This window comes from Bombina bombina, unplaced genomic scaffold (assembly GCF_027579735.1).
Source record: "Bombina bombina isolate aBomBom1 unplaced genomic scaffold, aBomBom1.pri scaffold_403, whole genome shotgun sequence".
In the NCBI taxonomy this organism is placed as follows: domain Eukaryota; kingdom Metazoa; phylum Chordata; class Amphibia; order Anura; family Bombinatoridae; genus Bombina; species Bombina bombina.
The window spans coordinates 150,503-173,141 of record NW_026511266.1 but is presented as its reverse complement, the minus strand read 5'-3'; the positions used below and the strand labels follow the sequence as shown (position 1 = coordinate 173,141).

Genomic DNA, 22,639 nt, shown 5'->3' with positions numbered 1-22,639 from the left:
TACTTGATAGTATGCTGTAGGAGGACTAGTGGGTATTATATAAGATTACTTGATGGTATGCTGTAGGAAGAATAGCTTGTATTACATATGATTAATTGATGGTATGCTGTAGGAGGAATAGTGTGTATTACATAAGATTAATTGATGGTATGCTGTAGGAGGAATAGTGGGTATTATATGAGATTACTAGCTGGTATAATATGGGATGGATATTGAGTATTATATGAGATTGCTAGCTGGTATTATAATAACGTATAGTTTTATTTAGAAGGAATAATGAGTAATGAGTTACAAGCAGGTACGATCTATAAGGAATATGAATTATCTCTAAGGAATAGGAGGTATTATATGTGAATACTAGCAGGCATTATTTAGGAGGAATGAGTATTATATGGATTACTAGCAGGTATGATCTATAAGGAATAGGAATTATCTATAAGGAATAGTGAGTATTATATGGGATTTCATAGCAGGTATGTGTGAATAATATTGGTTATTATATATGATTAATATAAGGTGTAATGCAGGAGGAATAGCTTGCATTACTAAGGAAATTATTAGCTGATATAATGTGGAGGAATAATGGGTATTATATGGGATTACTAGCAGGTATAATATGGTGTCCCAACAGAACATATAATTTCCTACCAGCAACATATTTAATCTTAAAGGGACACAAAACCCAATTTTTTTCTTTGATGATTCTGATAGAGCATGCAATTTTATCTTTATTTGAAAAAGCAAGAATGTAAGCATATGAGACGGACCATTTTTGGTTCAGCGCCTAGGTAGCATTTGCTGATTGGTGGCTGAATGTAGCGGTATTATATGGAATTACTAGCAGGTATGATCTATGAGGAATAGCGATATTATACAGGATTACTAGCAGGTATGATCTATGAGGAATAGCAGTATTATTTGGGATTACTAGCAGGTATGATCTATGAGGAATAGCAATATTATTTGGGATTACTAGCAGGTATGATCTATGAGGAATAGCAGTATTATTTGGGATTACTAGCAGGTATGATCTATGAGGAATAGCAGTATTATTTGGGATTACTAGAAGGTATGATCTATGAGGAATAGCGATATTATACGGGATTACTGACAGGTATGATCTATGAGGAATAGCAGTATTATTTGGGATTACTAGCAGGTATGATCTATGAGGAATAGCAGTATTATATGGAATTACTAGCAGGTATGATCTATGAGGAATAGCGATATTCTACGGGATTATTTGGGATTACTAGCAGGTATGATCTATGAGGAATAGCAGTATTATTTGGGATTACTAGCAGGTATGATCTATGAGGAATAGCAGTATTATTTGGGATTACTAGCAGGTATGATCTATGAGGAATAGCGATATTATACGGGATTACTGACAGGTATGATCTATGAGGAATAGCAGTATTATTTGGGATTACTAGCAGGTATGATCTAGAAGAAATAGCAGTATTATATGAGATTACTAGCAGGTATGATGATCTATGAGGAATAGCAGTATTATACCGGATTACTAGCAGGTATGATCTAGAAGGAATAGCAGGTATGATTTTTGGTTAGTATTGAATTAGTAAATCTGTCATGGGAGGAAAACTGGGTATAATTTTGGGTGACAAGTATGATTAAGTTAACCAGGCAACCTACTGTACTCTTAGTGTGAGTTTATAAAATATTTTATTTTATTCTATGATATCTACATAATTTTTTTATGTCAAATAAAAAAAATTCTGAATGGTCTGCAGACAATCACAAACTGGACTCTATTTTCCGATTATCAGTCACATTCAGCAAATTGAATAGGCAAAAAATAATAAAGCCAAAAGCAAAGAACAACTAGTGCCGAGAGCTGAGGAAATGTTCTGTAAGTTACAGCCCACAGAACGGATGATAATTCATTTAGGGACACAGGTGTCCTCCAGCTTTTGCTAATAGTCATTCAAAGAGAACAGCTTAACTGCTTCAGTGCCAGGCAGCAGATGGACAGCAAATACTATTAGAACATGCGAGAGAATGGAATTGTGAGAATGTAAATATCATATACATTTCATAAAGACAACAGCCCCACTAGCAACTGTCTAAACCTCATTCCTATTTTGTAATTCAATAATATTAATCATAAATGATTTTACCACCTCTGCTGGAAGGTTATTCAGTGCCCCTGCACTACTTCCTATAAACTCCCCTTATTAGTAATTCATGAAATTAAATACAATACGCCTTAGCCATATAACTATCAGTAATGCTAGGAATGTTCATCATTTGTGCCAATAAATGAAATCACTCAGCCATGTTCCACCTCTCCCACTGCTAGCCATAAAGGTTTAAGAATTCAAATGATGCTTAACCTCCAAGCTGTAAATTGCTCTGGCAGCACCGGAGTTAGATTTATGAGCATAATAAAGACAAAACTATGTCAGTAAATAAACACAATAATACTTAAACTAGTGTTGTCTTACATAGTATCCCGAGCTACCGCAGGATGCGGTTAGGCCCACATAACGTCAAAAACAAATATTAAATATGGAAATATATAATATGCAAATACACGCGGGAATATTGTTTGTGTTATAAGCATGTCTTGTCTAATAAATGCTATTTATAAGGAAGTTTTACCATGAGGCTAATACCCCTATTGGTTTAGGATCGCTCATTTGTGTCTAAAACTGATATTCATGAAGCAGAGGTTTAAACCACTGCTTCTTAAACCCTCCCGCCAACGATCGTGTAATGATAAATATGGGGAGCAAATGTGCCCTGCAATTTGCAATCACGAGCAGACCGGTTTACTACATGTGAACTATGTCAGTATTGACAATAATAAATATACCCCTATATAGCAGTTCTAATTTTCTCTACAGACTCAGGCACGCTAACGTCACGGCTTTGGATACCATGAACCCCGCTGACTCCTTCTCCCCATAGACTTCTATGGGTCACACTAAAGAAAGCCTTTTCTATTTATCACTTGCACGTTACCAGAAACTGTGCTAAAGCCGTAGGTGCGTTAGGAATATTTCACATTCCTATGTCCTTCACTTAGAAGAAAAAAAATTTTATTCAAATTTTTTTTAAAATAAATAATATATATATATACTGTAGGTATATATATATATATATATATATATATATAAAAATATATATATATATAAATATATATATATATATATATATGAATATTTTTTTAAAATATATATCTATATGCATATATATTGTATATACAGATATATACATAAAAATATATATTCAAGCACTATAAACACATGCATACAGTATACAGCACATGTATACTTCCCAAAATTTGTCGCTAGGTATTAGGGACTCGGGAGGTTGAGGGGGCCGTACCTGAGGGAGCAAGGTCACGGATGGATAGTGGGTGGGATTGTGAGCATGTCTGGATGATCAGTGGGTGTGTTTGGACAGTTTGAGGGCATATCTGGGTGGTCTATGGGTGTGTCAAAGGGAAATTCTGCAAATAGGGACATTTGTCTTAGATGGACAGTGAGACAAAGGTCAGAAAAAGGGACTGTCCCTCTCACGTTTGTATCGTTGCGGTAACAAATAGACTTTGCGAAGTCACGAACACAACATCGCATTCCCCCATAGACTTTAATAGAGCCGAAAAAGTTGGAAAAAAAAAACTAACACCCACAAGTTGTGCAAACACAATTACGGTTATTTAAAAGTGCAACATAAGAAGATCATTTTGCATATTTCATAATCCAATATTCTGCACATAGCAGAATATGTTTTGTTTATTCTTAAAGAGATATTTATATAAATGTCTATATGGGTGTACATATATATATATATATATATATGTGTGTATATATGTCTGCAAATACATATATACACGTATAAATACATAATTACATATGTACACAGTCACACACACACACACACACACACATATGGACGTGGAGCCCGTGCACGCATGCCCTTAGAGAGATACAACTGCACCTCACTGACGAGGCCCACAGAAGGCCGAAAAGATCGCAACGCCACCCCCTGCAAACTCGCGGCCAATCAGGGATTGGCCACCAGCAGGGAGGTGTCAATCAACCCGATTGTACTCGATCGGGTTGAATTGTGGCGATTCCTGTCCGCCTGCTCAGAGCAGGCGGACAGGGTTATGGAGCAGCGGTCTTTGTGACCGCTGCTTCATAACTGCTGTTTCTGGCGAGTCTGAAGACTCGCCAGAAACACGGGCCGTCAAGCTCCTTTTGGAGCTTGATAGATAGGCCCCAATGTATCTACAACTTTATCTTTAGACTTGTATTCTCTGATATTATTTCTATCTTTAAAATGATGTAAACTTGCCAATTCTGTCACTAACCATTTAAATAAGTACAATTTTTAAATAGACGTTTCATTCATCAATTTGTATTTTTATGCCTAATAATGAAAATATTTATTATCCTTACTCATTGTTTGCTAACTCTGCCCTTCACAAATCAAGATTTTTTTTATTTTTCTGATGTTGTTTTTAATGATCCAATGGCAATTAGTGCCATACGACACTACAAGAAAATAAAAATGGTGCAGAGCTACTCAGGCTCTCCATATGCGTGCATATTACACACATGCGCAATCGGCAGCAAAGGAAAATCCCTGCTTACATCAGTTATGGCAGAGAAGCAGCAAAAGTTCCGAAATAATGCAGCGGTCCTAATAATATTTAAAAGTAAAGTACTTTTTTAATAATGGACCAGCACTCTGTTGGTGAATACAGAATGCCAGCAGATGGCGCTATATAGTTTTGGCTCGTTAATGGAGAAGTACCATTCTTTTCAGAAGCATGACTTCCCTCTCGGGTGCTTGATTCTCTTTCCCTGCCTTGTGCTTGCTGCTCTTACGCTGGTCACACATAGCAGGGCACTCCGCTGATCATTTGGCATCCACACCAAGAGAACCTTGGGGAATGAAGCTTTGTCCCCCTTTAACCCCCCCCCCCCCCCCAGGCAGAGGCAAAATAAATAGTGGAGATGGGTGAATTTCTTCACACATGGGTACTTTTCCGTTAACGGACCAGAAAGTAATTTTTATTCAATCTGTGCTGCAACTTTACATATAAATGTTAAAAAGATGACCGGATTGGGCCGCCGGGATACCGAGAAAAATCCCAGTGGGCCGGGCCATCAGGGCCCAGGGTGGGCTGGTAGCTCAGCTGAGCAGAGGCTCAGGCTAGTGTTTTGTGACTGAGGGTGACTTGAGGGAGCGCAGAGTAGTGGCCGGGCTGACCGTGACCCCCTGCTTGAGTTGAGCAAACAGACTGAGTGACAGGCTCGGAAGACACAGGGCAGGCTGCGGCATTGATTTAAATAGCAGCAGAGCACGGCTGCCCTGCTTTTCGGGCAGACTGTCAGTCAGACTGTGAGACTCGAGTCAGGATGTGCCGCCGCGGCTGCTCAGGAGTTTGCGTTCTCGCATTTGTAACGTTGCAGTAACAAATAGACTTTTGAGAAGTCACGCACGCAACATCGCATTCCCCCATAGACTTTAATAGAGCCGAAAAAGGCCTCGCTTCCATTGAGTTGTAATTCAGTTTGCGTGCACTTGCAAACCGTTAAATATGCTGTCGAAAGCAATATCGTTTAACGACTGTTTCCAATGGTGCGTTATACCTCAATATCGGCAGCCGGACTTCGGCTGCCGAAAAGATCTTCGCGTCCCATAGAAAGTAATAGAAGCCGTTAATCGATAAATTATACTAGGTTTCCAATGAAAGCGCTAACCGTTAATACACTGTCGGAAGCTGTCGATACATTGAGACATATTACCCCCAGCTCAACTAGGTGTAAAAGAGGAAAATTGTGCTTTTTGAGACCTATTTTCTATTGAAATTATAAAAACAGAATTTATGCTTACCTGATAAATTACTTTCTCCAACGGTGTGTCCGGTCCACGGCGTCATCCTTACTTGTGGGATATTCTCTTCTCCAACAGGAAATGGCAAAGAGTCCCAGCAAAGCTGGTCACATGATCCCTCCTAGGCTCCGCCCACCCCAGTCATTCGACCGACGGACAGGAGGAAATATATATAGGAGAAACCATATGATACCGTGGTGACTGTAGTTAGAGAAAATAATTCATCAGACCTGATTAAAAAACCAGGGTGGGCCGTGGACCGGACACACCGTTGGAGAAAGTAATTTATCAGGTAAGCATAAATTCTGTTTTCTCCAACATTGGTGTGTCCGGTCCACGGCGTCATCCTTACTTGTGGGAGCCAATACCAAAGCTTTAGGACACGGATGAAGGGAGGGAGCAAATCAGGTCACCTAAACGGAAGGAACCACAGCTTGCAAAACCTTTCTCCCAAAAATAGCCTCCGAAGAAGCAAAAGTATCAAATTTGTAAAATTTGGCAAAAGTGTGCAGTGAAGACCAAGTCGCTGCCTTACATATCTGGTCAACAGAAGCCTCGTTCTTGAAGGCCCATGTGGAAGCCACAGCCCTAGTGGAGTGAGCTGTGATTCTTTCGGGAGGCTGCCGTCCGGCAGTCTCATAAGCCAATCGGATAATGCTTTTAATCCAAAAGGAAAGAGAGGTAGAAGTCGCTTTTTGACCTCTCCTTTTACCAGAATAAACAACAAACAAGGAAGATGTTTGTCTGAAAACTTTAGTAGCCTCTAAATAGAATTTTAGAGCACGGACTACGTCCAAATTGTGTAACAAACGCTCCTTCTTTGAAACTGGATTCGGACACAAAGAAGGTACAACTATCTCCTGGTTAATATTTTTGTTAGAAACAACTTTCGGAAGAAAACCAGGCTTAGTACGCAAAACCACCTTATCTGCATGGAACACCAGATAGGGCGGAGAACACTGCAGAGCAGATAACTCTGAAACTCTTCTAGCAGAAGAAATTGCAACTAAAAACAAAACTTTCCAAGATAGTAACTTAATATCTATGGAATGTAAAGGTTCAAACAGAACCCCTTGAAGAACTGAAAGAACTAGATTTAGACTCCAGGGAGGAGTCAAAGGTCTGTAAACAGGCTTGATCCTAACCAGAGCCTGAACAAATGCTTGAACATCTGGCACGGCTGCCAGTCTTTTGTGAAGTAAAACAGATAAAGCAGGGATCTGTCCCTTTAGAGAACTTGCAGATAATCCTTTCTCCAAACCTTCTTGTAGAAAGGATAGAATCTTAGGAATTTTTATCTTGTTCCATGGGAATCCTTTGGAGTCACACCAACAGATATATTTTTTCCATATTTTATGGTAAATTTTTCTAGTTGCAGGCTTTCTAGCCTGAATCAGAGTATCTATTACAGAATCTGAAAACCCACGCTTTGAAAAAATCAAGCGTTCAATCTCCAAGCCGTCAGTTGGAGGGAAACCAGATTCGGATGTTCGAATGGACCCTGAACAAGAAGGTCCTGTCTCAAAGGTAGCTTCCATGGTGGAGCCAATGACATATTCACCAGGTCTGCATACCAAGTCCTGTGTGGCCACGCAGGAGCTATCAAGATCACCGAGGCCCTCTCCTGATTGATCCTGGCTACTAGCCTGGGAATGAGAGGAAACGGTGGGAATACATAAGCTAGGTTGAAGGTCCAAGGTGCTACTAGTGCATCTACTAGAGTCGCCTTGGGATCCCTGGATCTGGACCCGTAGCAAGGAACCTTGAAGTTCTGACGAGACGCCATCAGATCCATGTCTGGAATGCCCCATAATTGAGTTATTTGGGCAAAGATTTCCGGATGGAGTTCCCACTCCCCCGGATGGAATGTCTGACGACTCAGAAAATCCGCTTCCCAATTTTCCACTCCTGGGATGTGGATCGCAGACAAGTGGCAGGAGTGATCCTCCGCCCATTGAATTATCTTTGTCACTTCTTTCATCGCCAGGGAACTCCTTGTTCCCCCCTGATGATTGATATATGCAACGGTCGTCATGTTGTCTGATTGAAACCTTATGAATTTGACAGATTGTCCAGGGTCAGCCACCAACGGAGTGAATCTCTGGTCTTTTGATCTACTTGAATCATCAGAGACAAGTCTGTATAATCCCCATTCCACTGTCTGAGCATGCACAGTTGTAATGGTCTTAGATGAATTCGTGCAAAAGGAACTATGTCCATTGTTGCAACCATCAATCCTATTACTTCCATGCACTGCGCTATGGAAGGACGAGGAACAGAATGAAGTACTTGACAAGAGCTTAGAAGTTTTGATTTTCTGACCTCTGTCAGAAAAATCCTCATTTCTAAGGAATCTATTATTGTTCCCAAGAAGGGAACTCTTGTTGACGGGGACAGAGAACTTTTTTCTTTGTTCACCTTCCATCCGTGAGATCTGAGAAAGGCTAGGACGATGTCCGTATGAGCCTTTGCTTTTGACAGGGACGACGCTTGAATTAGGATGTCGTCCAAGTAAGGTACTACTGCAATGCCCCTTGGTCTTAGAACCGCTAGAAGGGACCCTAGTACCTTTGTGAAAATCCTTGGAGCAGTGGCTAATCCAAATGGAAGTGCCACAAACTGGTAATGCTTGTCCAGAAAAGCGAACCTTAGGAACTGATGATGTTCCTTGTGGATAGGAATATGTAGGTACGCATCCTTTAAATCCACGGTAGTCATAAATTGACTTTCCTGGATGGTGGGTAGGATCGTTCGAATAGTTTCCATTTTGAACGATGGTACCCTGAGAAATTTGTTTAGGATCTTCAGATCCAAAATTGGTCTGAATGTTCCCTCTTTTTTGGGAACTATGAACAGATTGGAATAAAATCCCATTCCTTGTTCTCTTATTGGAACTGGATGTATCACTCCTATCTTTAACAGGTCTTCTACACAATGTAAGAATGCCTGTCTCTTTATTTGGTTTGAAGATAAGTGAGACCTGTGGAACCTTCCCCTTGGGGGTAGTTCCTTGAATTCCAGGAGATAACCTTGAGAAACTATTTCTAGCGCCCAAGGATCCTGAACATCTCTTGCCCAAGCCTGAGCAAAGAGAGAGAGTCTGCCCCCCACTAGATCCGGTCCCGGATCGGGGGCTATCCCTTCATGCTGTTTTGGTAGCAGTGGTAGGCTTCTTGGCCTGCTTACCCTTGTTCCAGCCTTGCATTGGTTTCCAGGCTGGTTTGGGTTGAGAAGTATTACCCTCTTGCTTAGAGGATGCAGAATTAGAGGCTGGTCCGTTTCTGCGAAAGGGACGAAAATTAGGCTTATTTTTAGCCTTAAAAGACCTATCCTGTGGGAGGGCGTGGCCCTTTCCCCCAGTGATGTCTGAAATAATCTCTTTCAAATCTGGTCCAAATAATGTTTTACCTTTGAAAGGAATGTTAAGCAATTTTGTCTTGGAAGACACATCCGCTGACCAAGACTTTAGCCAAAGCGCTCTGCGCGCCACGATAGCAAACCCTGAATTTTTCGCCGCTAATCTAGCTAATTGCAAAGCGGCATCTAAAACAAAAGAGTTAGCCAATTTAAGTGCTTGAACTCTGTCCATAACCTCCTCATACGAAGATTCTTTACTGAGCGACTTTTCTAGTTCCTCGAACCAGAAACACGCTGCCGTAGTGACAGGAACAATGCATGAAATTGGTTGTAGAAGGTAACCTTGCTGTACAAAAATCTTTTTAAGCAAACCCTCTAATTTTTTATCCATAGGATCTTTGAAAGCACAACTATCTTCGATAGGAATAGTAGTGCGTTTGTTTAGAGTAGAAACCGCCCCCTCGACCTTGGGGACTGTCTGCCATAAGTCCTTTCTGGGGTCGACTAAAGGAAATCATTTCTTAAATATAGGGGGGGGAACAAAAGGTATGCCGGGCTTTTCCCACTCTTTATTTACTATGTCCGCCACCCGCTTGGGTATAGGAAAAGCGTCGGGGGGCACCGGAACCTCTAGGAACTTGTCCATCTTACATAATTTCTCTGGAATGACCAAATTGTCACAATCATCCAGAGTAGATAACACCTCCTTAAGCAGTGCGCGGAGATGTTCTAATTTAAATTTAAATGTCACAACATCAGGTTGAGCTTGATGAGAAATTTTTCCTGAATCTGAGATTTCTCCATCAGACAAAACCTCCCTCATGGCCCCTTGAGATTGGTGTGAGGGTATGTCAGAACAGTTCTCATCAGCGCCCTCTTGCTCTTCAGTGTTTAAAACAGAGCAATCGCGCTTTCTCTGATAAGTAGGCATTTTGGATAAAAGATTTGCTATGGAGTTATCCATTACAGCCGTTAATTGTTGCATGGTAATAAGTATTGGCGCACTAGATGTACTAGGGGCCTCCTGTGTGGGCAAAACTGGTGTAGACACAGTAGGGGATGATGTAGTATCATGTTTACTCCCCTCATTTGAGGAATCATCTTGGGCAATATCATTATCTGTGGCATCACTGTCCTTACTTTGTTTGGACACTATGGCACAATTATCACATAAATTTAAATGGGGAGACACATTGGCTTTCATACATATAGAACATAGCTTATCTGATGTTACAGACATGTTAAACAGGCTTAAACTTGTCAACAAAGCACAAAAAACGTTTTAAAATAAAACCGTTACTGTCTCTTTAAATTTCAAACTGAAAAAACTTTATTACTGAATATGTGAAAAAGTATGAAGGAATTGTTCAAAAATTACCAAAATTTCACCACAGTGTCTTAAAGCATTAAAAGTATTGCACACCAAATTTCAGAGCTTTAACCCTTAAAATAACGGAACCGAAGCCGTTTTTAAATTTAACCCCTATACAGTCCCAGCTATATGCTTTGCTGAGACCCAACCAAGCCCAGAGGGGAATACGATACCAAATGACGCCTTCTAGAAGCTCTTTTAGTGATTCTTAGATCCTCACACATGCATCTGCATGCCTTGCTCTCCAAAAACAACTGCGCAGTAATGGCGCGAAAATGAGGCTCAGTCTATAACTAGAAAGGCCCCCAGACTAAAAAAGGTGTCCAACACAGTGCCTGACGTTTTTTAAACGTTCCCCAAGATTATAATGCCAATTATTAGCTAGAATCTGCATAATATGCCCCAATAAAGCAATCGTTTTAGCCCATAAAAATGTCTACCAGTTTTTAAGCCCTTTTTTTAAGCCCTTTATTCTTTTATGTTTGACTAAGAAAATGGCTTACCGGTCCCCATGAGGGGAAATGACAGCCTTCCAGCATTACATGGTCTTGTTAGAAATATGGCTAGTCATACCTTAAGCAGAAAAGTCTGCTAACTGTTTCCCCCAACTGAAGTTACTTCATCTCAACAGTCCTGTGTGGAAACAGCAATCGATTTTAGTTACTGTCTGCTAAAATCATCTTCCTCTTACAAACAGAAATCTTCATCCTTTTCTGTTTCAGAGTAAATAGTACATACCAGCACTATTTTAAAATAACAAACACTTGATAGAAGAATAAAAACTACATTTAAACACCAAAAAACTCTTAACCATCTCCGTGGAGATGTTGCCTGTGCAACGGCAAAGAGAATGACTGGGGTGGGCGGAGCCTAGGAGGGATCATGTGACCAGCTTTGCTGGGACTCTTTGCCATTTCCTGTTGGGGAAGAGATTATCCCACAAGTAAGGATGACGCCGTGGACCGGACACACCAATGTTGGAGAAACTTGTGTTTTAATGTAGAAATAAATTGTTATAAGTAATATTTATTGTTGTCTCATGTATAGAAATAGTTGAACTTATATTCTAATAGAAATATCAGTATATATTTAAATATAATAATATATGCAAGAACATATCTACAGAATGCAAACTAGACCTATGCCTAGGGCAGCAATCAATATTACTTATATTTATGAAGTGTTAAATATAATTATATTAGAAAATAGTATTTGATTATTAAAAATATGGATAAGTGTTTATTTTTCTTGAGAGGTGATCACTGGTAAGGAGCACGGACGTTAAACGTAAATTCTATAGTGTAAGGTCGGGTTACCTTAGCAACTAATTGATTTTCAAGAAATCTGACGTCAGATGGAAGCGTTAACACAACGTTAACTTACAGCTACACGAAAAGAGCGACTGCACGCTATCCGCAAAATATTTCAATGGAAACCTGGTACTAAAATGGAGCCGTAAATTACTTTTAGCTGTCGGCCGCTTCGGTAGCTTACGGCTCCATTTTTAACGACTCAATGGAAGCGAGGCCAAAGTTGGGGAAAAAATTAACACCCACAAGTCGTGCAAACACAATCACGGTTATTTAAAAGTGCAACATAAGAAGATAATTTAGCATATTTCATAATCCAATATTCTGCACATAGCAGAATATGTTCTGTTTATTCTTAAAGAGATATTTAAATATGTATCTGATATTTGCACATATATATTTATACCTATATATATATATATATATATATATATATATATATATATATATATATATATATATATACATGATTTTATATAGGTATAGATATATACAGATATATATATATATATTTCATAATACATAAAACATAATCTGCTATGTGCAGAACATTGGAATGTATGAATATATGGAATGATTTTTCATATATATATATATATGGCTGTAAATACATAATTACACATATATATATATATACATACATATTTATTTTGTGCAATATTTTTTATATATTTTTATTAGATAGTCTTATTATGCGTGTAACTGTACTTTTTAACGTAATTTTGGTGGGTTTTGTGAAACTTTTTTGAACCGCAAAACAGTTAACCAGAGCTCTGAGGTCACGGTAATCATTCTAGCATAAATGGTGATTGTGCTCATGAGTTTGCATTTACTTTCAACTTGTAATATGAGCGGAATTTAACTTGCATGCAAACAGTTGCGAAATCCCAATATGGCTCGCACGCAAATGATATCACACCACTAGTAATCTAGCCCTTATTTTTTTAATACAAATTGAAAGTTCACTTTAAAACCGTGTAATCACGCTCCTTCAGCATTTCTAGACTTTTGAGAGATCCAAAAATATATGATGCATATAAAAATTTCAAAAAATTCTTTACAGTAAATAAAATATTATTTTCACTACTAACTTACATGTAAAACACACTTGTTAAATAAGGGGAATCACACTTTCTAAATGCAGTAGAAATACTTGTTGCATCCAACGCTCTACGCTTCAGAAGTAAACAATGAATCTCGTGATTCATTGTTTACATTGGAGAGACTGAAGAACTAATGCACATGCGTGCTTTTTACTTTCTCAGGAGCACGCATTCCTCTCTTTGTAGAAATCGGGTGGGATCACGCTCTACATCACTACATCAACAGCAATAGGAAATTTAAGGGGGTGGAGAAAGGTGACAAAATTGGTAGGATTAAAATATAAATTTATTAAATAACTACTTAAAGGGACAGTCTAGTAAAAAAAAAAACTTCATGATTCAGATAGAGCATGCAATTTTAAACAACTTTCCAATTTACTTGTATCATCAAATTAGCTTTGTTCTCTTGGTATTCTTAGTTAAAAGCTAATCCGAGGTAGACTCGTATGCTAATTTCTTAGCCCCTGAAGGCCGTCTCTTATGTGAATGCATTTTGAAATTTTCACAACTAGAGGGCGTTAGTTCATGTGTGCCATATAGATAACATTGTGCTCATGACTGTGGAGTTACCTAGGAGTCCGCTCTGATTGGCAAAAAAAATGCAAGTCTGTCAAAAGAACTGAAATAAGGGGGAAATCTGTAGAGGCTTAGATACAAGGTATTAATATAACAGTGTGGGTTATGCAAAACTGGGGAATGGGTAATAAAGGGATTATCACTCTTTTAAACAATACAAATTCTGGTGTAGACTGTCCCTTTAAAAAAGATTTTAAAAAAATATAAGTTAGCGGTTTATTAGCTGAGGTTAGGTAGCGTTAATTTACCATCACTTCAGATAAATGTGGGATAAAATGTATTTTATATAAAGGAAGGCATTTGCTTTCTCAGTTTACCAGTGTGGAAATTAGTGATTTGTGTAGGTGAATGCATTGGACAGGTACCTTTGTCTTCCTCGTCTGGCAAGTAGTAATCCACCAGGTCTGTTGCCTGTGTAACTGCAAGGTCAGCTCCCAGCCTCAACAACTCTCTGACACCCATGGTTCCAAAAGTGACAGCGACTAGAGAAACAGCTTCCTGAATGTCCTGCAATAGGTTCTGCCCTCTGTCCAGCACGTTCTGTGTCCTGTTCAGGATTCGGTTTTTAAAAGATTGCACCCTACCAACAAAACTGTCCTTTAACTCTGAAATAGCCTGAAATGAAAACGAGACACAAAAGTAATGGGCCCAATAAAAGATTGTGCAAAAACATAATTTATGCTTACCTGATAAATTTATTTCTCTTGTAGTGTGTTCAGTCCACGGGTCATCCATTACTTATGGGATATATTCTCCTTCCCAACAGGAAGTTGCAAGAGGATCACCCAAGCAGAGCTGCTATATAGCTCCTCCCCTCACATGTCATATCCAGTCATTCGACCGAAACAAGACGAGAAAGGAGAAACTATAGGGTGCAGTGGTGACTGGAGTTATAATTTAAAATTTAGAACCTGCCTCAAAAAGACAGGGCGGGTCGTGGACTGAACACACTACAAGAGAAATACATTTATCAGGTAAGCATAAATTATGTTTTCTCTTGTTAAGTGTGTTCAGTCCACGGGTCATCCATTACTTATGGGATACCAATACCAAAGCTAAAGTACACGGATGATGGGAGGGACAAGGCAGGAACATTAAACAGAAGGAACCACTGCCTGTAGAACCTTTCTCCCAAAAACAGCCTCCGAAGAAGCAAAAGTGTCAAATTTGTAAAATTTGGAAAAAGTATGAAGTGAAGAGCAAGTTGCAGCCTTGCAAATCTGTTCAACAGAGGCCTCATTCGTAAAGGCCCAGGTGGAAGCCACAGCTCTAGTGGAATGAGCTGTAATTTTTTCAGGAGGCTGCTGTCCAGCAGTCTCGTAGGCTAAGCGTATTATGCTATGAAGCCAAAAAGAGAGAGAGGTAGCCGAAGCCTTTTGACCTCTCCTCTGTCCAGAGTAAACGACAAACAGAGAAGAAGTTTGTCGAAAATCTTTAGTTGCCTGTAAGTAGACCTTCAGGGCACGGACCACGTCTAGATTATGCAAAAGACGTTCCTTCTTTGAAGAAGGATTAGGGCATAACGATGGAACAACAATCTCTTGATTGATATTCCTGTTAGAAACAACCTTAGGTAAAAACCCAGGTTTAGTACGCAGGACTACCTTGTCTGAATGAAAGATCAGATAAGGAGAATCACAATGTAAGGCAGATAACTCAGAGACTCTTTGAGCCGAGGAAATAGCCATCAAAAACAGAACTTTCCAAGATAAAAGCTTAATATCAATGGAATGAAGAGCAGAAATCTGTCCCTTTAGTGAACTAGCGGATAAGCCCTTTTCTAAACCCTCTTGTAGAAAAGACAATATCCTAGGAATCCTAACCTTACTCCATGAGTAACTCTTGGATTCACACCAATATAAATATTTACGCCATATCTTGTGGTAAATTTTTCTGGTAACAGGTTTCCGAGCCTGTATTAATGTATCAATAACCGAATCCGAAATCCCACGCTTTGATAGAATCAAGCGTTCAATTTCCAAGCAGTCAGCCTCAGAGAAATTAGGTTTGGATGGTTGAAAGGACCCTGAATTAGAAGGTCCTGCCTCAGGGGTAGAGACCATGGTGGACAGGACGACATGTCCACTAGGTCTGCATACCAGGTCCTGCGTGGCCACGCAGGCGCTATCAGAATCACCGATGCTCTCTCCTGTTTGATCCTGGCAATCAGTCAAGGTAGCAACGGAAAAGGTGGAAACACATAAGCTATGTTGAAAACCCAGGGGGCTGCTAGTGCATCTACCAGCACCGCACCCGGGTCCCTGGACCTGGATCCGTAACAAGGAAGCTTGGCGTTCTGGCGAGATGCCATGAGATCCAGATCCGGTTTGCCCCAACGACGAATCAGTTGAGTAAATACCTCCGGGTGGAGTTCCCACTCCCCCGGATGAAAGGTCTGGCGACTTAGAAAATCCGCCTCCCAGTTCTCCACGCCTGGGATGTAGATCGCTGACAGGTGGCAAGAGTGAGACAGCAAATTATCTTCGAGACTTCCAACATCGCTAGGGAACTCCTGGTTCCCCCTTGATGATTGATGTAAGCCACAGTCGTGATGTTGTCCGACTGAAATCTGATGAACCTCAGTGTTGCTAACTGAGGCCAAGCTAGAAGAGCATTGAATATTGCTCTTAATTCTAGAATGTTTATCGGGAGGAGTCTCTCCTCCTGAGTCCACAATCCCTGAGCCTTCAGGGAGCTCCAGACTGCTCCCCAGCCTAGTAGGCTGGCATCTGTTGTTACAATCGTCCAATCTGGTCTGCGAAAAGTCATTCCTTTGGACAGATGAACCCGTGACAACCACCAGAGAAGAGAATCTCTGGTCTCCTGGTCCAGGTTTAGCAAAGGAGACAGATCTGAGTAATCCCCGTTCCATTGACTTAGCATGCATAGTTGCAGCGGTCTGAGATGTAGGCGCGCAAATGACACTATGTCCATTGCCGCGACCATTAAGCCGATTACTTCCATGCACTGAGCTACTGATGGGCTTGGAATGGAGTGAAGTACACGGAAAGCATTGAGAATCTTTGATAACCTGGACTCCGTCAGGTAAATCTTCATCTCTACAGAATCTATTAGAGTCCCTAGAAAAGGGACCCTTGTGAGTGGTAACAGAGAACTCTTTTCCACGTTCACTTTCCACCCATGCGACCTCAGAAATGTTAGAACTATCTCTGTATGAGACTTTGCATTTTGAAAACTTGACGCTTGTATCAGAATGTCGTCTAGGTATGGAACCACCGCTATGCCTCGCGGTCTTAGTACCGCCAGAAGTGAGCCCAGAACCTTTGTAAAAATTCTCGGGGCCGTAGCTAACCCGAAGGGAAGAGCTACAAACTGGTAATGCCTGCTAGAAAGGCAAACCTTAGGTACCGATAATGATCTTTGTCAATCGGTATGTGAAGGTAGGCATCCTTTAAGTCCACTGTGGTCATATATTGACCCTCTTGGATCATGGGTAGGATGGTCCGAATGGTTTCCATCTTGAACGATGGAACCCTTAGGAATTTGTTTAAGATTTTTAAGTCTAAGATTGGTCTGAAGGTTCCCTCTTTCTTGGGAACCACAAACAGATTTGAATAAAACCCTTGCCCCTGTTCCGTTCGCAGAACTGGGTGGATCACTCCCATCACTAAGAGGTCTTGTACACATTGAAGAAATGCCTCTTTCTTTACTAGGTTTGTTGATAACCTTGACAGATGAAACCTCCCTTGTGGAGGAGAAGTTTTGAAATCCAGAAGGTATCCCTGAGATATAATCTCCAACGTCCAGGGATCTTGTACATCTCTTGCCCAAGCCTGGGCGAAGAGAGAAAGTCTGCCCCCCACTATATCCGTCTCCGGAAAGGGGGCCCTGTCTTCATGCTGTCTTAGGGGCAGAAGTAGGCTTTCTGGCCTGCTTGCCCTTGTTCCATGACTGGTTGCCTTTCCAACCCTGTCTGTAACGAGCAGTAGCTCCTTCCTGTTTTGGAGCGGAGGAAGTTGATGCTGCTCCTGCCTTGAAATTACGAAAGGCACGAAAACTAGACTGTTTGGCCTTTGATTTGGCCCTGTCCTGAGGAAGGGTGTGGCCCTTACCTCCAGTAATGTCAGCAATAATTTCCTTCAAGCCGGGCCCGAATAAGGTCTGCCCTTTAAAAGGAATGTTTAGTAGTTTAGACTTAGAAGTTACATCTGCTGACCAGGATTTAAGCCATAGCGCTCTGCTGAATTCTTAGCCGTAAGTTTGGTTAAATGCACTACGGCATCCGAAACAAACGCATTAGCCAGCTTAAGGGTTCTAATCTTGCTCAAAGATTCATCCAATGGTGCTGTGCGAATCGCCTCTTCCAGAGACTCAAACCAGAATGCCGCTGCAGCAGTGACAGGCGCAATGCATGCAAGAGGCTGTAATATAAAACCTTGTTGAACAAACATTTTCTTAAGGTAACCCTCTAATTTTTTATCCATTGGATCTGAGAAAGCACAGCTATCCTCCACCGGGATAGTGGTACGCTTGGCTAAAGTAGAAACTGCTCCCTCCACCTTAGGGACCGTCTGCCATAAGTCTCGTGTGGTGGCGTCTATAGGGAACATTTTTCTAAATATCGGAGGAGGGGAAAAGGGCACACCGGGTCTATCCCACTCCTTGCTAATAATCTCTGTAAGCCTCTTTGGTATAGGAAAAACGTCAGTACACACCGGTACCGCATAGTATTTATCCAGCCTACATAATTTCTCTGGGATTGCCACCGTGTCACAATCATTCAGAGCCGCTAACACCTCCCCTAGTAAAACGCGGAGGTTCTCAAGCTTAAATTTAAAATTTGAAATTTCTGAATCCGGTCTCCCCGAATCAGAACTGTCACCCACAGAATGAAGCTCTCCGTCCTCATGTTCTGCAAATTGTGACGCAGTATCAGACATGGCTCTCGTGTCATCGGCGCGCTCTGTCCTTAACCCAGAGCTGTCGCGCTTGCCTCTTAACTCGAGCATATTGTATAATACTTCTTTCATAACATTAGCCATATCATGTAAAGTGATTTGTAAGGGCCTAGATGTACTTGGCGCCTCAATCTTACGCACCTCCCGAGCGGGAGACGAAGGTACTGACACGTGAGGAGAGTTAGACAGCATAACTTCCCCCTCGTTGTCTGGTGATAATTTCTTTATCGGTACAGATTGACTTTTATTCAAAGTAATATCAATACAATTGGTACACATATTTCTATTGGGCTCCACATCGGCTTTTAAACATAATGAACTAGCAGATTCCTCTGTATCAGACATGTTTAAACAGACTAGCAATGAAGCTAGCAAGCTTGGAAATTACTTCAATAAGTTTACAAGCAATATAAAAAACGCTGCAGCGCGTATTTTAAAAAAAACACAATTGAAGAACAAAGAACTAGTTCAGTTATAGTCAACAATTCTTTAAATGTATTAATTAGCAGAGGATTGCACCCACAAGCAAACAGATGATTAACCCCTCAATACCCAAAAAAACGGATAATCAATTTATGATTTAACGCTTTTATCACAGTCAAACACACTGTCACAGGTCTGCTGTGACTGATTACCTCCCTCAAAAACGAATTTTGAAGATCCCTGAGCTCTCTGGAGACGTCCTGGATCAAAGAGGAAGAAGCAGGAAGACTGTGCTAGAATTTTAACTGCGCAACAAGGCGCTAAAAAAAGGTCCATCCCACTCCTATTACAACAGTGGGAGACCTGATATAACGGTTTCTATGCAGAAATATACGTTAGCCGTGTGGAAAAAAATCATGCCCAAAAAGATTTATCACCAAAGTACCTCACAAAACGATTAACATGCCAGTAAACGTTTTTAAAAAAAACAACAACATTTCAGATGCTGTGTAAAGTTATTACTAAGCCTGCTACCAGTCGCTTCTACTGCAGCTAAGGCTCACACATTATATCAGTATTAACAGTATTTTTTCAGTCAAATTCTAGTCCCTAGAAAATAACTCTTTTGTGCATACATTTATCAGCCTGATACCAGTCAATACTACTGCATTTAAGGCTGTACTTAAATCATACGGGTAACAGCAGTGTTTTCTTAGTCAATTCCATTCCCAGAAAATATTGTACTGTACATACCTCATTTGCGGGAGACCCCGCATGCTATTCCCATTTTCTGAAGTTACCCCACTCCTCAGAATGTCGAGAACAGCCAGTGGATCTTAGTTACGCCTGCTAAGATCATAGAAAACGCAGGCAGTTTCTTCTTCCAAATACTGCCTGAGATAGAGAAACAGCACACTCCGGTGCCATTTAAAATAACAAACTTTTGATTGAAGAATAATTAAGTAAAAACTCCAACTCCTCTCGCGACCTCCTTCTTTGTTGAGGGTTGCAAGAGAATGACTGGATATAACATGTGAGGGGAGGAGCTATATAGCAGCTCTGCTTGGGTGATCCTCTTGCAAACTTCCTGTTGGGAAGGAGAATATATTCCATAAGTAATGGATGACCCGTGGACTGAACACACTTAACAAGAGAAAACAGATTCAAGACTATGCTCTATACTTGAGTGATCCCAATTGTGCAGCCTTGAAAGTCAGTCACTTTAGAAGTGTAATCCCTAGTTCTGCTACATTGTATCCCACAAGCAATTCAAATATAGCTACAGAGGAAAGTATGTCTGTTTGCAGATGATACAACAATTTGTAACAGAGTGGATGTTCTGGGGGGGGGGGTAGACAAAATGAGAAGTGAAATACAACAATTGGAGGATTGGACAAACAACTGGGATCTAAAGTTTAACACAGCAAAGTGTAAAATAATGCATTTAGGGAAGAAAAATCCAAATGTTAATTACAGACTCAATGACACTTTACTGACTGTTACAGATGAGGAACAGGACTTGGGAATTATTATTTCAGATGATTTAAAATTTAGTAAACAATGTAGTAATGCAGCGAGTAAGGCTAGCAGAATGCTTGGATGTATTGGTAGAGGTATTTGCAGCAGAAATAGTAAGGTTCTTATGCCACTTTATAGATCATAAGTTAGGCCTCATCTTGAGTATTGTGTGCAGTTCTGGAGGCCATATCTTCAGAAGGATATTAACAAATCTGAATCTGTGCAAAGGAGGGCTACCAAAATGGTACATGGTCTAAAAAATAAAACCAGGATAGGCTCAATGACCTAAATATGTATAGCTTAGAGGAGAGAAGGGAAAGATGTGATATGATAGCAACTTACGTTAAAAAGTACGTTAAAGGGCTTAGTAAAACCGAGGCTGTGGGTATTTTAAATAAAATTGAAAATTCAAGAACAAGGGGTCTTGATCTCAAGTTAAAGGGTATTAGATTCATGAGTAATTTGAGGAAGCACTTCTTTACAGAAAGTGATTGATTTATGGAATAAACTTCCTCAAGAGGTGGTAATGACAAACACTGTGGGGGACTTTAAAAATGCATGGGACAAGCATAAGGCTATCCTACAAACTAGATAAGTTTATACTGTAAGGTAATATCGGGCAGACTTGCTGGGCCTATGGCTCTTATCTGCCGTCAATATCTATGTTTCTATGTAAATACCTGGGCCCTGTGGTTTCTAGTTACGCCTCTGGGTACGCTTGAATAAAAAGTTGCATAAAACGTATAAAAAAAAACACTATACAGTACAGTTACATTCATGATAACACTGTCTGATAAAGATTATTTAAAAACAAAACTGCAATCAAAGTTAAAAGGGCTCAACGATATGAGGTCTCAGGTGTTAGAAAAAAGGGCTGCAAAGGGCTTTTACATAGAGATACATACACGTCTAAATATGGATGTATGTATATGTATATAACAGGCAAAAACTGGAGCACTCCCTGTACTTTGTAAATATAAAACTTAGAGTTTATTTCATACTTAAAACCATTAGTTCACCAAATATTTTGGTGCTCACTGACACCTTTTTCAATGGTACATCAATATGGACAGCAGGCTCATGGATATATGTATGTATATGTATATATATATATATATATATATATATATATTTGTGTGTGTGTGTGTACATGTATTTATGTATTTGTGTTTTACTGTATATTTACTGTACATATTCTACATGCCAATGTTCTTCACATAAGGAAATATGTTACATTTTAAATAGATATTCCTACATATATCTGTATATAGTTATGCCTATATATAACCTATATATAATCATATACATATATACTGTATATATATTAATACATATATATATATATATATATATATCATTCAATTTAAAGTAACAGCACCACACAGATAGTTGAAATCCACTGGCTTTCATTATTTTTCATTCAGATTGAACCTATTAGTATATTAGTAATTTAAGGGTTAATGGTTTAGTGCTGGCTAAGACTGTCTTTTCCCATTTCCCTTATCTAACCGTATTCTATCTATTTCTTATTAACTCCTTGCTTTTTCTGTCTACAATTTTATATATATATATATATATATATATATATATATATATATATATACTGTATATAGTTTACAAAATATATATACATATGTATTTATGAATAAATAGAACATATTCTGCTATGTGAAGAACATCGGAATGTGAATATTCCTATTTTCATGTTGGGTTAGCGCACTTACAAAAATACGTTTGGATGTGCGCGTGAGTAGGGTGTAAGTTTTTTTTCTACTTTTCGCGCTTCATTGACTTCTATGGCAGAATTACGTTAAAGTGGTTGCGATATTGTAACTGACTTTTTGTGCGAATCAGGTTATCGTGCAAGCAAAATCTTATTACTTTCAACTTGTAATATGCGCGTTGTCCGACGAGCACAAAAAACTTACTTGTTAACGCTTGAGCTCGTAATAGAGCTTCACTCGTAATCTAGCCCATAGACTGCTCAACATGCAGACCCCTAACCTCCTATCAGCCTACCTAGATTTTTAACAAAGGATATGAGGAAAACAAAGCAAATGTGATAACAAGTAAATTGGAAAGTTGTTTAAAATTGCATACTCTGTTAGAATCATAAAAGTTTAATTTTGACTTTACTGTCCCTCTAAATTTAAATGAAAACTAGGAGAAATGTGTGTTTGTGCA

General features: G+C 39.7%; 1 protein-coding gene across 1 annotated transcript in view; it reads right to left on the bottom strand.

The window, feature by feature from the left end:
• LOC128643682 (perilipin-1-like) overlaps positions 1–22,639 on the bottom strand; it is a 369,024-nt gene that overhangs the window by 254,455 nt on the left and 91,930 nt on the right. Inside the window, exon 5 of the mRNA XM_053696517.1 lies at positions 13,961–14,210. Coding sequence (XP_053552492.1) covers positions 13,961–14,210 — 250 coding nt within the window. The remainder of the gene's footprint in view (positions 1–13,960; positions 14,211–22,639) is intronic.